This window comes from Myodes glareolus, chromosome 2, assembly GCF_982192425.1.
Source record: "Myodes glareolus chromosome 2, mMyoGla1.1, whole genome shotgun sequence".
NCBI classification, from domain to species: Eukaryota; Metazoa; Chordata; class Mammalia; order Rodentia; family Cricetidae; genus Myodes; species Myodes glareolus.
In genome coordinates this window covers 22253311-22275159 of record NC_142027.1, presented here as the reverse complement: position 1 = coordinate 22275159, position 21849 = coordinate 22253311, and the positions used below count along the sequence as shown (strand labels likewise).

The window sequence follows — 21849 nt, the reverse complement described above, 5'->3', positions numbered from 1 at the left end:
CGCCAGGGCAATCACAGAAGCTTTGTCCCATGTATGTGTTTCTTTCTCCAGATGTCACCAGAGGTTTGAGTATCACAACCCCTGAACAGAGTATCGACAAAGCTAAAGGGGAAACTGCGTATCTACCCTGCAAGTTTACACTTGATCCCGACGACCACGGACCCCTGGACATCGAATGGCTGATATCCCCATCTGATAACCAGAAGGTGGATCAAGTGGTGAGTTGGATCTGTGTTGGTCACTGCTTATGTCAGTGGGGATGTTGGGTGTGTCTTCACATAGCCTGGGTGTGGGGGCGAGGTGGGTGGGTGAGAGGAAGCACCCAGCTAGCTGCTCAGGTGATAGGAGTGAGGGACACAGTCATGCTGTGTGTTGACACAGCCAGGAGACACTGCGAATGCAATGGATGAAGTAATGAAAGGCTACTTCCGGTACCTAAGGAAGCTCCCTGAAGGTCTGGATATGCATGTGAGGGGCCAGAGCAGGGAATACAGGGAACCAGGAGCAGGCAGGCAGGGAGCACACAGTGTCAGAGACTATGAGTAAATCCATTTTGTTAAAGAAGATATACGATATAATATACTGTAAGGAAGATGTATAGTGTTATTACTAGAGCCTGTTTTCCTCAAATTAAATGTCCTGTACAGTGAATTACTTGGGAAGGGAATGAAATCTTTGTTTGTTTTACCTTTTATTTACTGTGGCCTGTGCACACACGAATGCCATATGCGAGCCAGTGGGGGTTAGAGGCAACTTTTGAAGGCTGAATCTTTCCTTCTACCATGTGGGTTGAACTCAGGTTCTCATTCTTGGTGATCGGTTTCTTTCCTGAGAGCCCTTTGCCTAGCACACGGAATGATCAGAAGGGGTGAGGGTGTGGGCCGACAGCATAAAACCCTATAACATACTTGTTTACATGCTTAGCTCAGGCCAGAGGTTCAAAGGTAAGTTTAAAATTTCATGGGGGGTTAGTGATCCAAGTCTTTGTAAGAGCTGAACATGTATAGTGCCCGCCTGCCATCCCCACTCGGGAGGCTGTGGCAGAAGGCAGCCTGCACCACATAACGTGACTCTTTCAAAAGACTTACAGTTTTACTTACTGTCCGAATAAGAGGGAAGGGGTTATCTTATAACCGAAAATGAAATTCTTCCATTTAGTGAGTGAAATAGTGCAGTCCAGAAATGAGTATTTTTGATAAAGCCAGACATTTGTGAAGGAGATAAAGAAGCTTCTGTAGTTATCAGCGACAAGGGCTATGGATTGGCCTCTCCTGATTCAGTAATGAGAACCGTCTGTTTCTGAAGCAGAAAGAATCCCAGCAACAGAGTTGCTTCATTTTCTCTCATCATCCCGGATACCCTATGGCCCTCGCTGTTCTCACCCCCCCTTCTCTCTGTGAAGATGTCTGCACTCTGTCTACACATTTCTAATGGAGGCCCAGTATTCCCTTCCCTTGTCCTGCTCAGGATTCTGAACCTGGGATTAACCCAGGAGAGCCTGAGTCTTCAGTCCTCAGCTACAGGAAAAGGTGAAGTCTGTGAGGAGGTGTCTGTAGAGAACAGCAGGCACAGTATGTCCATGCCTGGCTCATGGAAGAGGGTCCCAAATCTCTCAGCCTAAGGACAAAGCACAAAATTGTGAAACGGGTATGACACGGAGCACTTGGTCTGGAGCGGCCATTTCTCGGTTAAAAACCTGGCCTCAGATTTAGTGCATAGTAAGAGTGGGTGAAGAGGAAGATGGCACTAAAGAGAGATCTCTGAAGAGGGTGCTGCACAGGATTCTAGCTAGGATACATAGCTGAACGCCTGCTGGATTCGAGTTAGCTTGGCAGGTGGTACCTACGGAGCTGGAGTTGGAAGGCTGGGCTGGAGAAATGTCCAGTCTCGTCCCTGTGTGACGCTTTACTGTGCACCAGGCCCTGGTCAGTGTTGGTGTGCTTTCATTGTGCAGCCACATTTGTTTCGGCATGAAGAATATCTTCTGAGAATATCTGCATAATATTTTACAGTCATTTGAACATCCTGGAATGCACCTGCACAGACGTAAGATGGCTATGAAGTAGTCTGCTGTTGTATATACACCCTCTGGGTTGACAGAACCCTCTGTACACAGCACGTGACTATATATACGTATTTAAGCCTTAAGATGACTCTGTAGGATGCACATGGTTGTGCTTATGAAAGTGAGGAAACAGGCTCGGAGCTGCGAAGGGACAAGCCCAGTGTCATCCAGCTAGCAGCTGGATTGGAGCCCATTTTGCCCGTCTCACACCTGCGCTTTTGTTACCCTTTGTGCTGTCCTCCCATCTCCTCCCATGTTCCGTAAACCCGGTTCCTCATGTGTCTGGTAGGGACTATGTCCTAGCCACCTCTTAGAATGTAATGACATGCTGCATGCTTGAGTATTTCGTGAGCTTGAAAGAAGTACAGAAACATTGGTTACATGCTGTGCCCAGTGAAAACAGGTCCGCCTCATAGCTTAGCTGGGTGACATAAATTTATGTGACAAGAGCCGCTACTGTCTTAGTATAGATGTTACAAGGGGACAATCCCAGCATCCTTGCCACACTGCAAGAATGTAAAGACATGTAAAGTTGCCTGGTAAATGGTAGTCATCCCATTTTTTTTTTTTTTAATTCAGTCATCATAAGAAAGCACTTAGTTGGTTTTCATCACTCACAGTGGCAGTGGGGACACATCTTACCTGTCTGGCACTCCTTAAGATACCAATGAGATGTGCGTGTCAAAATGTGCTTTGGAAGGAGAGTTGTTTGAACTCTGTAGCTTTTCATAACGTGAGTGAAAAGTTTAATAGGCAGGAAGCCAGAGTGTCTTGTTTGTGGACGCATGAACGTTGACTGGTGTTGACGAGTGTGGGTGGCAAGATTCAGGAGCAAGGTAATGGTTAGTGTGCTTAGACCCCATGCTGGCTCCTTCAGCAAACTGGTCTTGACCGTGACCTGGAGATGGGCAGTTGACGTACACACACAAGTGTTTCTGTGGACTCAGGTTGGGTTGGGGTGGATATGCTAGAAAAGGGAAATATAGAAAACCTCAGCAAAAAAATATCCTTGGGAGATATTTTCCAGCTGTACAGTACAAAATTAACATCTCAGACAAGAAGTTTGTGCCGATTATGGTTGTTTATTATTATTATGGTTGTGTTTGTGGGTGGGTTTTCTTGTTTGTTTCTGGCTAGTATAGGGCACATTATGTAATCCTATTCCACGCTGGTTTACCTGTTTGAAGTGGAGCATGAGCCACACCTCAGTCCCATTTGACCTCTTCGGCTTTCTTATCTTGTGTACGATTAGATAGCTGGCATTTCGGAATATAGCAGTTGTCTGGTTTTGCTTTTTGCATTAACGTTGGGAGAAAGAAAGATATTCTTGTGTGTCATTTCCCCATACTGCTCAGATAAGAAAGTCACCTGTAGAGGTCCTAGCTGTGGCCCTGCTGTTTGAGTCTGGGTCCACTCTTTGCCTTTGAGTCTCAGGACAGGAAGCATGGATCTTACTGGGAAATGCGGACAGTTATAAAATGAGGTAGCTTTGTTTTTTTTTTGTTGTTGTTGTTGTTGTTTTTTGTTATCTTCTTGTTTGACTTTGCTTTTGTTTTAGATTATTTTGTATTCTGGAGACAAGATTTATGATAACTACTACCCAGACCTGAAGGGACGAGTGCATTTCACGAGTAACGACGTCACGTCTGGTGACGCGTCTATAAACGTGACGAATCTGCAGTTGTCCGATATTGGCACGTATCAGTGCAAAGTGAAGAAAGCTCCTGGGGTTGCAAATAAGAAAGTTCTGCTGACCGTCCTTGGTAAGTGTTCATTCCTTGTGTCGATGGGGGCCACCTGGATGTAGGGAAAGTGGCGACAGCAATAGTATCAGCGTTCCTGGAAGACAAAACTGGTTTCACGACGAAGTGATGTCCCCAGGCAGCGAAAAGTAGAGTTAAGTTAGTTCATATATTTCTCTGAATGGAGAAAGGAAGAGGCCTGCCTACTTGTGAAGTGACTGAGTGAAAGGGTCTTAGGTAATGGAAGAAGAACTCACTCGGCTTTAGTTTGAGTGTGTTGCGACCAAAACTCATTGAGGCTTAGAAAGTGAGTAGATATTTTAGATAATTAGGTTAAGGAACCTCCATTCTTGTGAAGGGATTGATGTAGTTCCAATGATGCTAGGTCAGTTACTGTGAAATTAAGTTGTTCTGACTGATTAGCTTCTAAGGATAAATGAGATTTCTGTGATTGATTACTGAGAGTATTTATTTTTCTTTGTTTTTAAAGATTTGTTTTATTTTGAATTACATGTGTGTGGATGTCTGTGTGTACCAGTGTCTATACAGGCCAGAGGCATCAGATGCCTGTGGAGTTGGAGTCGAATGCGTTAGGAATTATCAGATGTGGGTGCTGCAAATCGAACTCGGGTCCTCTGCCAAGCTTTAATAAGTACTGAGCCATCTGTCCAGCCCCAAATCCCTGGCGTGTTTCAACTGGAGGAGATAGGCTGTGCTAGAAAGAATTGGGATAAGGACTGAGGCATTATTTTCCTCCTTGCTGTCACCGTTTCTGTTCTTCAGCAGAGGGGATCAGTTGCTGGGATGCCTCGTAACTCTCTTTGATTAGCTACTTCTTAGTAGTGTCAGCTTCTTAGTAAGCTGTCAAAGCCTGCAGAGGCTGTTCATTCACCTTTAGAATCTGAAATGGTGTGTACAATTGATCTCTTCAGTTTGGGAGGCTCTGACAGGCTATAACTCACATATATCTCTAAAACTTCCTAATGGTAGGCTGTATATGAAATGCGGCTGATTTCCTTGAAGTATAATACTGCAGTCAGCTGTTTTATGATAGTAATTTTCCTGTCTTGGGACTCAAAGTCTTAGGTTCAGGGAGATCCACTTTTTGTAGTAAATGCTGATTACTAGAATCACTTAAGATAGTCTTGGGAATAAATTAAATCAGAGATTTAACTCTTGTCAAACTCTATGCCTTGGTTTTAGCTTAGGGTAGGATGAGTGAGTGTTCCCAGCAAGGCCTCTGCTAAAGCATGCCCGTGTGAGCAGCTGGGGACTGGGAGCTGTGACTGCATCCTAATGGCAACCGCTGAGGTTGTCTTAGTTGCTGGCCTCCTCATGGGCTTAGCACCCAAGGGGTCCTGATCTTAAAGACACTCCATCTTAAAATGGTTCTAGTTAAAAGTATTTGCTACGATGTGAAAGTGAGCCTGAATACGGTTCCAGAGAAGGGAAGAGGGGGTATCGCTGAAATGCTGTTTATATCATATAGACATGGACTGACCGTTATGTTTGTCAGTTGCTACGCTGGTGATGGTTCCTTTAAAGCAGAGCGCTGAACTCTCTCATATCCTGATGCAGATGCTGGGTAACTCTGTGTGTATCTCCTTTCAGCACTGTCCTGGAAATACTGAGTTCAGATACATTGTAGAGCATTTCTTACTGGTGTGCATATTATTCACAATGTGATTGGCTGGCTATCAAAATTTGGGACAGGGTACATTGGGAAGCAATAGGATTTGTGTAGCTATTCTCAGAGTAACTGTGGACAGGCATGCTTCCTGTGGGGGGAACAGTCGTGATGGCAATGTGGCTAAGCACACTGATGACAGCAGCAGGAATGGCGTGTAAGTTAGTGTGTGTGAGAGTGTTCCAGTACCGACTTTTACTCATAATGGTAAACAAGGAAATGTCACGTAAGACTGGAAGCATGAGAATCATTTAGACTGGGGGTCAATCACCAGCCCTGGCACTTACCAGCCTGGCAAGCTAGATGGTAAAGTCAGCCACAGACTTCATAGCAAACATGGTGTTTCCCAAGGTCTTAGAACAAAATGAAAAGAATGCCTTACTGTTTGGCTAACACTGCTCCCAGACTGATCCCGTGCCACCCCCTCACTTGGGCCCCTCCGTCCTGACAGTTCCCATTCCGTGTTTAGTCCCCACTTCCCTGCTCTCTCCTCAGAAATAGCTGCCTGAGAACCCGTGTCTGCTTTTTTAAGAATATCCCCAAATTCTTTCCAGGTTTTTGCTTCTATAGTCGTATTATGTAGTACTTCCCTGGCTGTTCGTTCTGATTTTGCAGACTCCACGTTTGCTCCTGTCTGTCCCCAGGCTCCAGGTTTCCTCAGTGACTGACTGGGAAGCCACACTCATGATGTGCTGATGCAGTGGTGTAGTAATCATATCTCACAAAGCTGATTTCTCATATACACAGCATTGTTTACTCATAAAAAAAACGTAATGGAATGAAAGACCATGAAGTACGTACCATTCTTCACTACAGTCACGGTTCCAGAAGAAGGAGAGATTATGCTATAGGATAGAAATCTGACCGGTCAGCCAGCTGGCTGCAGCCATGACTGCTGCTCAGAAGGCCTAGTCAGCCTTTTGTATCCCTGGGTTTCATACCTCACGCTGAACCGACCATGGATCAAAAAATATTTGGAAACATTTATGGACATGGCGTGTACAGACTTTTAATGATTTTTCTCCAGTCATAAGCACTATAAGAACTATCATTTATATTGTAATAAGTATTACAAACAATATAGGTATCGTATAGGTAATTTGAGGTCTTAAGCAGTAATGGATTAAGTGAAAAACTACCATTTTATGTAAAAACAGTTGAAAATCCTCATATTTTTATATTTATAGGGTTCTGAAACTAGTTGCCTACTAGAGTATGAAACACTGCAATATAAACACATTTGTTAAACCCATTTTACTAACATATCAATTTTACTTCATAAATGCCATGCCTCAGTGAGCTGCAGAATGGTTCAATACCAGGATATTAGGCCAGAGCTGGGGTAAGCTGCAGGAAATGAGGTTAGTTGTTGCTCTAAACCTTTGCTCCGAGGTCGGAAAGATAACCTCCAATTTACTTTTTGTGACTCTGCTGCCTGAATGGATTTGAATTCATGTAAATACCTAATATTCAATGGTCTGTGCGGCACTAAAGTGGATTGTCCCAGTTATCAGCGTTCTTAATAAGTGCCCTGATTGTCCAGTAGCGACACCTAGAGAGATATGACTTGTCATGTACTCGCAGATGGCTGCATTTCAAGGACAGAGCCTAGGTAAGGAATGGAGGGTAGCTTCCGGGAGCATCATCACCCAGCCGCACCCCCCTGCTTTTTTGACGTGTGCCTATGGAATGGCCGTGCACAGAGCTGAGCTGCATTTGAGATGTCGCCAAACTTTACGCAATGGCTGCTTGCCTGAGCTCATTACCTGTTTGTGTTTGATAAAGCTGCGTAAACTAGTGTTGACAACATGTCGTTCTTTGTTCCCTTGTCCATTCCGAGCCCGGCAGTGGCTGATAAAGGAGGCAGTGGCTATGCATCATCGTACTTTGTGCTTAAGTAATCTGTTAGAAAAACCAATCCCATTTTCTTAGATAAAGCTGTAACTTGTTTCTTTCTTGTTCAGTTAAGCCTTCCGGGACGAGATGTTTTGTGGATGGCTCAGAAGAGATTGGAAATGACTTCAAACTAAAATGTGAACCAAAAGAAGGTTCCCTTCCATTGCGGTATGAATGGCAGAAATTGTCAGACTCCCAGAGAATGCCTACTCCATGGTTAGCAGGTACTGCTTCCGATACAGAATGGTACCCTTGGGCCGCTGATTTGGATTTAAACCAAATCCAAATCTGTATGTATATCTTACATCTTAAATTCCCTGGTCTGTGTAGAATGATCCAAGTCACCATAAAAGTTATTTAGTATTTTATAATCACAACTAAGTGTCCTCAAAGAAGAAATATTTCTAGAAAGACTTCACTTTTAGAATATTGTAATTAGTTACTGTCTCAGATCTTTGTTTGTTTGTTTGTTTGTTTTTATGTTGAGAAATGTTCAAGGCCAAAATTCAGTAGAAAAGCATCAGTGGGGTCATGTTTCTGCTCGGCTTCTTACTCTGTTACAATAATTTATCTATAGTTTTAAACCAAGCAACCTATAGGAAGTGACATGAGCTAAAAAGTTACAACTTGGCTAAATGTAATCATGCATCCGATAATATAACTGCTATACAGTGGACCAAGCACCTTGCTTTAGCCGAGGCTGCAGCTGAGGGATCGTGGTAACTGTAAGCTTGCATGTAGGGCCTGCAGGCTGACTGCATGAATCTGGACATGTGCATCTGCCTCTGGCGGTCTGTTTGTGCCAACATTGTCTGTCTCTTAACTGCTTTGTCAAACTTCTGTAAGGTTTTTTAGTATTATTAAATACTGGGAGTAATACAGCCTGTAAAAACAGATTTGCTCCCCCCCCCCCTTTCTTCCATAGAAATGACTTCACCAGTTATATCTGTGAAAAATGCCAGTTCTGAGTATTCTGGAACATACAGTTGCACAGTCCAGAATAGAGTGGGCTCTGATCAGTGTATGCTGCGTCTGGACGTGGTCCCTCGTAAGTGGCTTTTTTCATCTGCTTTGCTTCTGGTAGAATCTCATAGTCTCATTTAGCTTAGTCAGCAAGGGTGTATTAAAGGCAAGGATGCTCACCTTGATTAGAGCACCGTGGGTTTTTACTGACTCCTGGTGCAGAAGAAAAGACACTACACTTTATCAATAAGACCATCAATTTAGTAACTAAAAGTCATCAAATCAGCTTTGCTACACTATTTAGCACAAGAAGCTTGTAGCATTTTTCATGTGTCAATCAAGACGACTTTGACTCAAAGTACATCCGTTTTTAAATTTTGGTGATACAACATTCAAAAAAATGTTTTTACACATTTTCCTTGCTAGACAAAAGCCTTGTTGATCTGCCTTCTGAAAGTTAATACATGCAATGAAATGAACCTATGTATATATGCCATATTTTCAGTCCTAAGCCATGTGTTGTGGGTTTTCTTCTTCTTCCTACTAATTCTGTTGAAATCATTCTAGCTTCAAATAGAGCTGGAACGATCGCGGGGGCCATCATAGGGACGCTGCTGGCTCTCGTGTTCATCGGGGCCATCCTCTTCTGCTGTCATAGAAAACGCAGGGAAGAGAAGTACGAAAAGGAAGTCCATCATGATATCAGGTAATGAAGTGAAGATAGACTTGACAGGTGTACATCAAACAGTTACGTTTGTGACTCAGTTCTGGAAGCACTCGAATGAGCAGTGTTATGAAAGCTGGGTACCAACTTGGTTCTTTCCTTCAGATCATTTCCAAGCATGCATGTTTAAGCATCCATCTGACCACCGTTTAGATCTTCTATTTTGAGAAGCTCACAAAATGGTTGTCTCAAGAATGGCTGACCTTTCATGTGAAGGGACTTGATTGTCACAAGTGACGGGGGTAGTTTGTGAAACCAGTAATGCAGTGCCCTTGTTCTTCTTGAGACAGTCTCACCAAGTTGCCCCAGCTGACCTTGAACTCATAACCCTTGTGCTCCAGTCACCTAATGGTGGAGTCACAGGCGCACACATAGCTTATTTTCTCAAATAGTCTAAATTGGTAGGTTTTAACTAGGATTATACTTTAAGAAAAAATACATATGACTTAAATAGATTAGCAACCCAGAAATTGCTGTTGGGTCTGGAGCTCAGAGATTGGAGCACTCGTTTTTTTAAGATGCACCCAAAGTGTTTGGGTTTATCATCATGTCAGTGCTTGATGAAAATTCTTAGTTAGGAATGCTCAGGTTTTGAAAACAGAAATATGTGGTTTCTGGCTAAAGTCTTAGCGAACTTTCACAGAAGAAAAGGATTCTTTCCTTCCTCTGGGGATAGAAATCTGTCTATCTGTCAGTGCTTTATTTACTGTTAATGGAATGGCTAACTAGATGATCACTGATGCTAGTATATGAAACTGAGATTCCTTCCTTATTAGATATTACCAAAACCATATTCATTTATACAAAAACCATAGTTCATAGACTTGTGCTTTGACCAAGATAATATATTGGGGCAGGCACACAATTAATGATGTTAGGTCTTTCTTTCTTTCTTTCTTTCTTTCTTTCTTTCTTTCTTTCTTTCTTTCTTTCTTTCTTTTTTTCTTTCTTTTGTATTTTTGTATTTTTATACTTATTCTTAATGTGTAGCTTACATAATTGTAGGTTTTTAGAAACTAGCTTTTTAGCATGTATTGGGGACTTTATTTTGCAGGGAAGACGTGCCACCTCCAAAAAGTCGGACATCCACTGCCAGGAGCTACATTGGCAGCAACCACTCCTCTTTGGGATCCATGTCCCCTTCCAACATGGAAGGGTATTCCAAGACTCAGTATAACCAAGTCCCCAGTGAAGACTTTGAACGTGCTCCTCAGAGCCCGACTCTGGCACCTGCTAAGGTAGCTGCCCCTAATCTAAGTCGAATGGGGGCGGTTCCCGTGATGATTCCAGCACAAAGCAAGGATGGGTCTATAGTATAGAACTTGGCGTCTCTCTTCTGTTTCCCATGGGTCGTTTCTTCTCTTTATATATCAACTTATTCTAGTTTAAATTTTGTTAACAGCAGCCCCAATACACAAACACACACACACACATGCACAAAGTTAATAAGAAACTATAAGAAACACGTTCCCTAGATTTACTTTGATTATAGCGAAACATTAAAGACTTAATGGCATTTATCATCTGGAAAAAATGAGATTTCTTAAGCTGATTTCAATGGCATCTGAATAAATAATGCTTAAGAAAGATATGGCACTTTGAATATGATGTCATAGGTGAAGAAATTTGTGAATTTACATACTTGCCAAATTGATACTTGAATCATCTAAAGATGGTATTTTGTAGTTTTTATCATTATCTTTAGGATGTCTGTCATGTTTAGCTATGAACAGTAGTATCCCTTAAATTTCAGAAACATCCATGGAAAAATGACATTTGAATTTCTTTTATAATCTTTCTGAGAATTCTAAGTGTATTTGGGATATCTCTCTAAGAGTAGGAGACACTACAGTGTTTTAGAAATGACTAGTTTCATTTCTGAGTCATTCATAAACACGAAATGATTCCTTTCTTTCCTTTTTGTGTTTTGTTTTGACATAGGGTCTTAGTATGTAGCCTAGGCTGGCCTCAAATCATGATCCTTCTGCTTCAGCTTCTTGAATGCTGGGATTACAAGTCTGTATTACTATCCTGGCTGTAGAACAGTTTCATAAGTATTTAACTGATAGACCACAGAGGCAACAGGAAGTAGTAACCTTTTATGTGCTATAGAAAAGAAGCATATTTTTGAGATTCGGCAGAAGCATTTGCTTCTACCACATACAGAGATGAAACCCTGAGTATGTCCAGTGCCTCGGGTCCTGTGGACGTCTGCAAAACTGACCAGACAGATTGAAGATACAGGATTTTTCAGTCCACAACTGAACATTGGCCTTCTACTTTAGGTGATGTTTTGCAATTAAAAAAAGAAAAGACAACAAAAAATGTTAATTTATCATCTGGCAGTTATAGATGAGAATTCTCTAATTACTGATTTTTAAATTTGTATTTTTGTTTTGTGGCAGACTGTACTGCATTTTTTATGTTGTAGAGACATGCAACGTAGGCTTACTATCTGGAGTACAGTCCTGGGAGGTTATTTTTCTCCAAGACTCAGTGAACAAATATACTTGAGGCAAGTTAAGTGTCTTCCACCAGCCCTGAGTTCCAGACTTGGGCTTGCTTGCTGTGCTGTGGCCAAACCTGCCTATCAGTTCTCACAAATCAAGTTTGAGTCTTAATTTTGTGAAAGTGACTTACTCTTAAAAGAAATTTTAAAAGGAGTAAAGGGAATACTCCTATCTGCCAAATGTATTAAATATAGTTTTTGTAGAAAAAAGTGAATTTATTGTATTTCCCTTAAGATTGTGAGGGAGTGTGTGTAGAGTATAATGAGCCAGCAGTTTCTTTATAGTAGATATAGTCTGTAATATAAGATTTCATTAACTCTAAAACCTTTCCCCCAGGGAATCGTTTTCTGTTAATCTCTTCAGGTGCTGCGCTGGTAAATGCTACATTATAAATTAATGTTGCATGCATTTACAATTAGGCAGAGTATTGTGTATACCTTTTAATGGTGAGTTTAAGCTGAATGTCCATGTAATGGATTAGTGTACAGTTTTACATATTTGGAAGCATTTTGTAAAGTAGGTTCTAACCTCACATGAAATTACTTTTTATATTTGTGTCGTTTTCATCTGTGCCTTTTTGGGTAATTTCGTTTCGACTATGACTTCCTGGTGCCTATGAACTGGCTATCACCTACCTGGAAGGTGCTAGAGGTGAAGGTACTATTTCCAAAAGCACATCACTGTGACCCCTTTCCGCCTTTACAGTCTCCGTCTTGCCTCTTCTCCTTCTCCTCTGATCTGTTTTTGATGTCACTTAAGTGATACCATTGTTTATATAAAGATTAAAAAAAAATCACATACCCAGTACTTTTTGATTGTTTCTGATTTATAACAATAGCCACGTTTGGCTGTCAGATATTTGGCATTTTTATAAGCTCTAACAAGAATAAATTAGAATGTAAATTCTAATGATTTTTACATAATGGAGATTATGCTAGGTAGAAATTACTATAGAAAATAGTTGTGTGTAATCTTTTCCTTTTCTTATACTTTGTATTTATTTAAAGGCAAAGAAAACTAGAGATTCTGAGTATTTTAGTCCAGATCTGTCCAGCAACTAAAACTTGAAAGATAAGCTTGTTTGAAAAAGAAAACAATAAAAAACTGAAGGAAAAAAAAAAGAGGCCAGCAAGATATCTCAGAGAAAGTTAAAATTTTAGGCTTTGGTGCACAGTTATTCTCATTGTAAGTTTCAGTTAGTTTCCCAAACAGTTCTCACTGACGATTTTAACTGAACCGGGGAGCAAGTATCTCAACTGAATACTTGTGATCAAGAGTTCAACAACTTCATTAATGCGTTCAAACTAGAGCACCAGCAAGTCAGTGCCAGCGCTGTCTTCACAGCAGGCCTTTTTGATTCCACTTTAGACGTCAGAGACTTAGAACCATATTTTAATGTTACCTGGGGCAATCTGGAGAGAAAAGACACTGGATTACAGTCTGTGCTTGGAACACAGAAATCTGAGTATTGTTATTGATGATCTTACTGCTGTTTTCCTGTTGGAAAGCCTTCGCTGCTGCTCACAAGTCTTGATTTCCCTGACCAGTTCCATAGACAAGCATTTCCTTCGGTTTGAGTTATCTGCCAAGAATTTATTAGAATAATAAATAACACAGACTGAGTGTGTTTAGGGCAAAAGATCCATATTGACTATGGAAATGCCTGTGATTGTACGTATCTTTGACCCCAGAACTCTAGAGGTGCAGGAAGATCTTGGATTTGAGGCCAGTAGCCAGTTCAAAGCAAGCCTGAGCTACACTGAAAGACCTAACACCTGGGCTTGAACTCAGTGATACAGTGCTTTTGCCTCGAATGGGCAAAGACTGAGGTTTGAATCTGAATTCTTTTAAGAAAGAAATTTCAGATTGAGCCCTGGGAATTTAGAATTTAAGTGAAGAGGCAAGTAAACTTCTGATTAGAAAGAACTGAATGCATGGAGTTGGCTATTCTTTAATGTGTGACTTATTAAATACCTACTGTCTGTACACAGCATGTAAATTTGAAGCTATGTGAATGTTCATAGATTTTCGTTTTCTTCTGAGTTCTGTTTCAACAGTGAGTGTTTAGAGTGCTCTGAGCTGCCTTATTTTATGTAGTGAATGCTTTAAATGTGTCACTTGCAGAGTAGTGTGTAGAAAAATGCTGGCACAATTTTAAGTGGTTTGTGACATTATATATTATATGTGTACATATCTTTATAACATTCTTGTGTTTGGTAGTATAAATGTTCTGGGCAAGTTTTAGTATTTCAAATGCCTCTGGATATTCCAGCAATAAAGGCAACATGTTCTGCAGTAGAATTTGTTCTTTGTGTACTTTGACTCTAAAATAATACATATTTGAGCAAGACTCCTTTTGAAAATATTATTACAGAGAGGGAATAATAATACATACATTTGTGAGTTGTGGTTATTTCTCTTTTTGGAAGACCCAAGCATTTACTTGCTGGAATTTGATGCTAAGCTCTAAGATCAAGCTTACAAAATCTATGTCAGAGTTTGTAGTTTAGAGTACAGATACCATCAGCTGGCCTTGGTATTAGACACCAATGGCTTTGCCAAACATGAGCTCTGTGGTTTCTGCTCATTTGTTTAATGACACCGACGTTAAGAGGACCACAATTAACCGATTGTGTTATGCTTGTCCCTAATTGTGAATTTTGGCAATAAATACAGTTGTACTAAGAATACAATTTGACACCCCACATTTGCAAAGTACAGTATGGGTAGTGTCATTTTCAGATTTTGTCTTCTCAAATTTCTGGCTTACATATCCAATGATACAGATTTTAAAGTTTGTAAGAACAGTTTTGTTTAAAAACAGCAACTTGCTCTTAGTTTTGTGACCTTGTGTACTTTTGAAATAAAATCAAGAAAGTAGTCCTGCCTTGTGGTGTGGCTTTATTTTGCTTTTACAGACATCTACTAAAGCTTTAGTATGCTTTCCTCCTGCTTTCCTGTATCTTCCACCCTCATATCCCTTGAACAAGAACAAAGGCTTATCATCATAGATTAAACACATACAAGCCATTCTAGTTTATGTATTTGCTAGTGTACAAAATGAACTTTCTGAAATCCCATAATTTTGGAAATAATCCCATGTTTTTCAGATGAATCAAAAGTATGTATAAATACATTTGACACAGACATGTTTTGGTCCCTCCTGCTGCATTAAAGGATTGTTTTATACTGGCCATTTATAAAGAAACTCTGCTAAGTTCTGGAGGCTGGGAAACCCACGCCATAGCCCCAGGAGAATGTGGAGGGCTTGTTCTGTCATGTCTTCCCAAGATGGAATGGGACAGAGGAGTTTATTCATGCCTTTTCATAAGGTCATTCACTCCAATCAAAAGGGCAGGGCCCTCGTGACTTTCACTTTCCAAACTCTTACTTTTCTATCCCATTAGCCACTGAGAGTTCAATGTAAGAATTTCAGGAGAGCATACACATTCAGGTCACAGGAACAATCCTTATGGTTTAAAGCTTTTTTTTTATAGGCTTGAAATGTTGATTTCAAGAAAAGGGGGCTGATGAAGTTCCTGTAAGAATGCATGTTAAGGAATAATTTGGATATTGACTAAGTTTTCTCAGCTTCAACATTGTCAACATTTTGGGCAACTATCCTGTGCATTGTAGAATGGTAGTGGCACCTACTCAGTAGATGTCAGTAGTGCCCTTGCCTCCATCCCCGTTGTTACAATGAACGTCTTTAAACATTGCCATTGTCCATGCACTGTCTAGGGTAGAAGTCTAATCAGGTCCATTTGAGGAGGAGTGGTTTACACTAAATGTGCAGTTTTCTTCTGGGGCTAACATGACGAGCACAGGATATAAGAAAGTCATGTTTGAATTCTGATTACTGCTTGCTTCACTTAACTGCAGATTTCATGGAAGTTACCATGGTGATAGTCACCTACTTCATGAGATGTCAGGTTTTAAAGAGAACTGACACGATTGAGAATTTTTGCATTTATCTTTGATATCTGAGATGCTGATGATACATGGAATTTCAAGTCTGAATTTCAAAGTCCACATACAATAAAATGCCAAGTGAAACTACAGTGCATAATTGAATGCCTTTAATTTATACCATACTGACTTAATGGCTCTAAAGATCATAGGATACTCCTGGCTAATTGAGTAAAAGCGAAACTGACTAAAAAGTGAAATACTCCAAGTAACTTCTTACTAAAGAAAAAAAAAATGGTCTAGTACATGTCTAATGCAAAACTGAATTTAATTCCAAAATGCAGCAGTGGCAACAGTCAAAAGATCAGGTTTAGTTAGCTCTGCTGGTGTTTGTGAAGTAGAAGTCACTTCACTCTTTAGCGCTGATAAGCATTTGTACAGAAAAGAAAGGTGCTGTCTTTCGAGAACAGCGAAGTGCTTTCCTTGATTGATTTAAAGAGCTAATAAAAGGTTGAGAAATAAATGCTAGTCAAGGTAGCGTGTAGGCTGATTTTGATGTCCTAATACTTCCTTTGGTATAAAAATCTAGGGAGGCTTGCTAAAATACCCAGAACACTACTCCTAAAACTCTAGTTTTCAGAATACACTACAGCACTATGTCAGTGACCTTCGTCTATGACTGGTCTTCTGGAATAGTTATGAGTGATTTCTCTACATGTAATTGTACTTGTTTGCTAGGGCTTTCTTCCATAACTACCACAACTGGTAAGGCTTAAGTAGCAGACTTCATGTCTCAGAGTTTTGTAGACCAGAGGGTCAGTGAAGGTGGTAGCAGGGACAGCTAAGAGATGGATGGTTCCAGGCATCAATTCTTGGCTTGTCCATGGGTCTTCTCCCAATTCTCTTCACACTGTCTTTCTTCTGGAATTCCTGTCTCTGTCCATATTCCTTTTTGTTTGTTTTTCAAGACAGGGTTTCTCTGAGTAGCCCTGGTTGTCCTGGAACTCGCTCTGTAGACCAGTAGACAAGCTGCTGGAATTTCTGCCTTGAGCAGCTTTATAAAATCAGCACAAACTAGGTGAAAGTATGAGTTGCTTTGCCCTTGAAAAGAAAATGTGATTAGGTGACATAATGGGTTAGCTGTTGCACACTATTCCAAGATGAATTTTGGCCTCTGGCACTGTGTTCTTTTAATGTTAAGTAGGGCACTTTCCCTATCACACAGTCCCAGAACTGTCAAACAGCAAGAACATTTCCAGGAAGCATTGGGAGGACAAAAGAATCAAAACTAGCAACTGCAACTTGTAGACTATTGTAAAGCTGAGAGTCTTCTAACACACACCAGGCTTTTAATGTGAAGAGTAGTAGAGCAATTCACAGAAACAATATAACACAAATCTAAATTAAAGTCAGCCAAGAGGAGTTGAGGTCTTTCCCTGTCGACCAAGATGCTTGCTCTGTCATTATCACAGCGAAGTAAGCATGTACTTTGTGTTAACAAGACTTCAATGTGTTTATGAATTTGATTGAAATTTCTTATGGGCAAGCAATATGCCATAGTTAAGTGAAAATAAGTTAGATAGCAAGTCAAATTTACCAAAAAAAAAAAAAAAAAAAAAGGAATGCCATATCTCCGATAGTTGCAGGAATGACACCCAACTTTAAGAGATAATTTTAGAATGGTAGTTTATGACATTTTCTACAGCACACATTACCACTTCTGTAAATCATGCACTTTAGCACTAAAGCAGCACCTGATGTCTGTCAATACATCTAAGACACCAGTGATTTGTTCACACCGACAGTGTGAAATGGACTCCACCACCCCTAACACCATGGACTGCCTGTTTGAAATACAGTTCCTTTACAGTTTAAGACGATGGCTTATGAACCCTGAGCACTACTGTATTCATGAACTCTCAGGTGTCTCATGGAATTCTTTTGGCTTCTTGGAGGCCATGTTGGAGAATCCTGCAGCAGGATGAGAATCCTGGAGCAGAAATGCTATTCATACCGTTATCACCTCCCACAGAATGGATTTTGTGCTACAAAAGGATCCATTTACGATCACAAACTAGAGTTTGCTAAAGATGCACCGTCAGCCTTCTGTCTTATCTTGGCTGTATGAAGCTCAAGGAAGGGTTCTGTACTATCTCATCTTGTACTCATGTGGATACTGTGTTGTAAACCCAGAAATGGCTCTTGATATTTTCACATTTGCACATATGGAAGTTAGAAGTACTGCTCTCATAATGACAAAGCTGGGGACATGTTTGGGGAAGAAAACTTTGATAAAAGTTCGGATTTTATAGGTAGTTGTTTTTAAGTTGGATAAAGGTAAATTAAATCTGTATCAGAAATATTACTATATTATGTTATCTGGTTCATCACTGTATACATATAAAAAAAAAGGCAAGACCCAGAAAGGTTTTGCTTTTATAAGGCCTCATAAAACAAAGGCCGTCTCTTAATTCTTGTCCAATGTTTTTTATAAGCCTCGGCTTCTTGGCATTGAAGGACACGGACAAGATGTGAAGAGTTAGTGTGGGGCTCTCCGTTTCTCTCTTCAAACAACAGCCAGGAAGGCCACTTTTGTCACCACCCACTTCTGTTAGTGGTTTGAAGCACTGTTAGCAATAGGTGTTCTAGAATCTTGTTTTGATATCACAGTGATCCCAAGTTCAGGGCTGCCTGACAAGAGCAAATGTTTGGGATAAACTGTTCGCTATTCTTGCTGTGATCCCATATTTTAAGTAAGTCGTACACATGGGCTGTAATAAATATGGAGAGATAATAGAAAAAATAAAAAACTGACTCGGGCCAGTATATATTTCAAGGGCAGAGCACTTACTCAGTATGCGCAATGCTATGCTAGGTAAGCCTTGTACCTCTGAGCAGCATTCCCTAAACAGAAAAGTTGTATGTAGCCCCTAACCTGGACTTTCTTTTCCCTTCTGTATGCTGATACATTCAGCAGAATCATATTTAATTTCAGTGCTTTCCTGGACTGTGAAATAGGTACCACATTCTCTACAATGCTAGGCAGTGCAAGCTGAAGCTCCCAGTCAGCCACATGGTCACAAGCTGATACTGGATGATGTACTATGTTGCTAAGCTATGACTGATCTATTAGATGCATTTATAATTTATAATAGTTTCAACTTATAACAAACTCATCAGGATGTAACAATCATAAAAACATCTGTACATAAATTTAATAATCAAAAGTACATTGATATTCAAACATTTAAGGAATGTGTTTTAAAGGCATTGTAGTTAAATCTTTTTGTTTGCCATTCTTGACTGCCAGGGAAGAGGGTGTATGCTAAACCTGAAAAGCAAATCCCTTGCTACGTCCTATATTTTAATATTAATACCTGTCAGTATATCAAGTACTACAAATGCTATGGTCAAAATTGTTTACCAAAGAATTATTTTGCTTATCAAAAAGTAAAGTAATGTAACAAACTTGTGTTTGTTTTTGTCTAGATTAACTTTCTGTTGTTTTTGAGACAGTCTCCACTGTAACCCAGATTGGCTTCAAATCAGTCTCCTGGTCTCCGAGCCTAGTAATGTGCCACTTGGACAACATCTCTCTGCTTCTTAGGCACACACAGCAGACAGAATCAGCAGGCTACATTATCATGCAAGCCTGAAGAAGGTTTTACTTGCTATCATTTCAGGTGATAGAACTAAAAAGCTGAAAAAATTAGAGAGAAAAACAAAAACAAAACCAAAAACATAGCCCCTGGCATTTAAAGAACTTCCCTCCCCCAGCCCAAGCTGGAGCTCAAACCCAGGGCCTCACACATGCTAGGCCAAGCACGTTTGACAGCCCCCCAGGTCACTTTACTTTTACTCCTGTGGAAGATGTACCTTGCTGTTCTCTATAAAAACCATGTTTGTCCTTTCAAGCACAACCTACATTTGGCTGTTTGGTTGAACTTTACCGCTTTACTTACAATATAGCGAAAGCTGGCAGTCAGATTAATTTGTGTCTCTGGACTGTGGAGGAGATTCTCCCTATCACCACCAGCACTGTAAAGGGACATACTGAGACACTTGATGCCAAAGTTCTAAGACATCTGCAGCTTAACATCTAATGACAAAGGCTCATTAAACCAATTGAGGAACACACATAATGGCAGTTTGAATATGAAAACTGAAACATGTATAGAAGGAAAAATGTCCCCCTGTACCCTCTACATTTCAGCAGTGGCTATACCAAAGGGATAAGGGTTTTCTTCCTTTTGTATATATATTTTATTGAACAGATACTACTTCTGTTAACATAACAACTAATAAAAAATGTTTACTGCACATAACTTTGAAAACTTAAAAATTTCTATTACTATAGGAAGGGTTGCTTCAGACTGTAACCACTAACTTTTCATATCAAGGGGACATTACTTGGAATCCAAACTTTAGCCTTGACACTAAAAAGAATATCTGATGCCCTCTTGTGGCCAACTTTTATAGGTATTTTATTTTTCATTGAAATTTTGCCTAACAGATCTATCAGAATAATACATACCTCATTGTTTCCTTAAAAAAAAAATCACATAGTATTATTAACAGTTTAAGGTTGCATTAACTTCTAAACTTCTATCACCCATCTCTTAAAATCATGTGTCATAGAGTTTCAATGTCCGAGTTTAAAGTTCCATAGTTACAGTACCCAACGTAAATACCCAGCTTTCTCTTCTGTATAAGGTGGACAGTAGTAGGACACATACAGGTTTATCATGAAATGGAAAGCACTTACAGCACTTAATTCCCAATAGGTTAGGTAAAATATTTTGTTACATATGAACTACCATAGTAATATTGATTACCAGGTTGCTACAACTTTTTTAGATAAGAGCCTAGCCTTATAGTGTAGGCTGGCCTTGAACTTGTAGTCTTCCTGTCTCAGCCACCCAAGTGCTGAGACTTCATGCATGTACCACCCTGGAGAGCCAATAAGGAGGGACTATTAGTCCTATTTTCTATACTCACTTTCCCCCTTTCAGGTACCTCATAAACATACCGAGTATTAATACTCGCCAGGCAGGCGCCAGTGTCTTACATTAGTCATCTCATTTCATAATAAACAAGTTCTAAGCCAGGCCTGCTGGCTCATGCCTGTCATCCCAGCACTCTGGGGTAGAGGCAAGGAATTGGGAGTTCACAGTCATTCTCAGCTATATGGCAAGTTTGAGGACTGGACTGTGTGGGACACTCAGACCCTATACCAAGAAGCAAGCACACAGAGCCCTCTAAGGCACATTTTATGCTCATCACCTTTTGAAAGTATTTTCACCAGGCCTCTCCTAGTACTGTGGACGCGTCTTCTCTTCAGTACACTCAGACCATTCTTTCACTGGCTTTATGCTGCTGCACAGCACGGTTGGATTACGGTCCTTCACTACTGCATATTTCAACAGAGCATTCTGTGTATCAACTCTGTATACAAGTATGTCCATAGGCTTTCTTGCATTCATTAATAATAAATCCAGTGAACTTAAAGCATTTTAAAAGATTGTCTTTTCCCCCTCCAGTTAAAGAGTTATGGAATCACAGCTTCCAGTTTAGTGTTCTGCGGGATTTCTGAGTGTGTGAGAGAGTGGCCTCTGGTGCTCGTGCTTCTTTTGGACTTTTTCCTTCTGTCAGTCTATCTTGTCTCTCATAATGTCATATTATATTATCTCTTAAAAATAAAATTAGCCTGGCGGTGGTTGTGCATGCTTTTAATCCCAGCACTAGGGAGGCAGAGGCAGGCGGATCTCTGAGTTTGAGGCCAGCCTGGTCTACAGGAACTAGTGCCAGGACTAGGACAGGTTCCAAAGCTCCAGAGAAACCCTGCCCCCCAAAAAATCAAAAATAAATAAATAGATAAATAAGCAAGCCAGTTTAAAAAAAAATTGGAGAAATAATGCTCACCAGAAAAATCCAAAGAAATAAGACACAGAGTAGAAAAATAAATTCGTCTGCATTTAGCCCTTTTCTCCTTTCTCTGAATACACCGTCCAAACTGTTTTATTCAGACAATGCACATTCTACTGCAGGTGGGACATTTTCATGTTCCCACAGTCACACAGCAGTTTCCATTTTACCTTGAAAAAATGTTTTAGTTGCTCATTTACTATGACTGCTTTTTTTTGTTACCAAAAAATATACTACAGTAGGCATTGTACATAGTAGATATAGCCCCCCCCATTTAAATACTACTGTAAATTTCTCAGAGTAAAGCTGCTAGGTGAAACCATGGGGTTCAAAACTGTACTTGCCTTACAAAACGTTAGATTCCTCTAAACCTCTACTTATCCTCATGTCCTCAAAAACAAGGATCATTATCTTTAAAAATTATATTT

The 21849-nt window shown here is 40.2% G+C and overlaps 1 protein-coding gene across 2 annotated transcripts in view; it reads left to right on the top strand.

Annotated features, from left to right (window-relative positions):
* Positions 1-21849, top strand: part of Cxadr (CXADR cell adhesion molecule) — a 53895-nt gene that overhangs the window by 28158 nt on the left and 3888 nt on the right. The window contains exons 2-7 of one of the 2 annotated variants that reach the window (XM_048422343.3): positions 52-218; positions 3624-3828; positions 7459-7614; positions 8316-8438; positions 8921-9059; positions 10132-10315. In XM_048422343.3, coding sequence (XP_048278300.1) covers positions 52-218; positions 3624-3828; positions 7459-7614; positions 8316-8438; positions 8921-9059; positions 10132-10315 — 974 coding nt within the window. Of the gene's footprint in view, positions 1-51; positions 219-3623; positions 3829-7458; positions 7615-8315; positions 8439-8920; positions 9060-10131; positions 14468-21849 lie in introns of those variants that run through there. The other variant, XM_048422341.3, reaches the window with a different exon arrangement.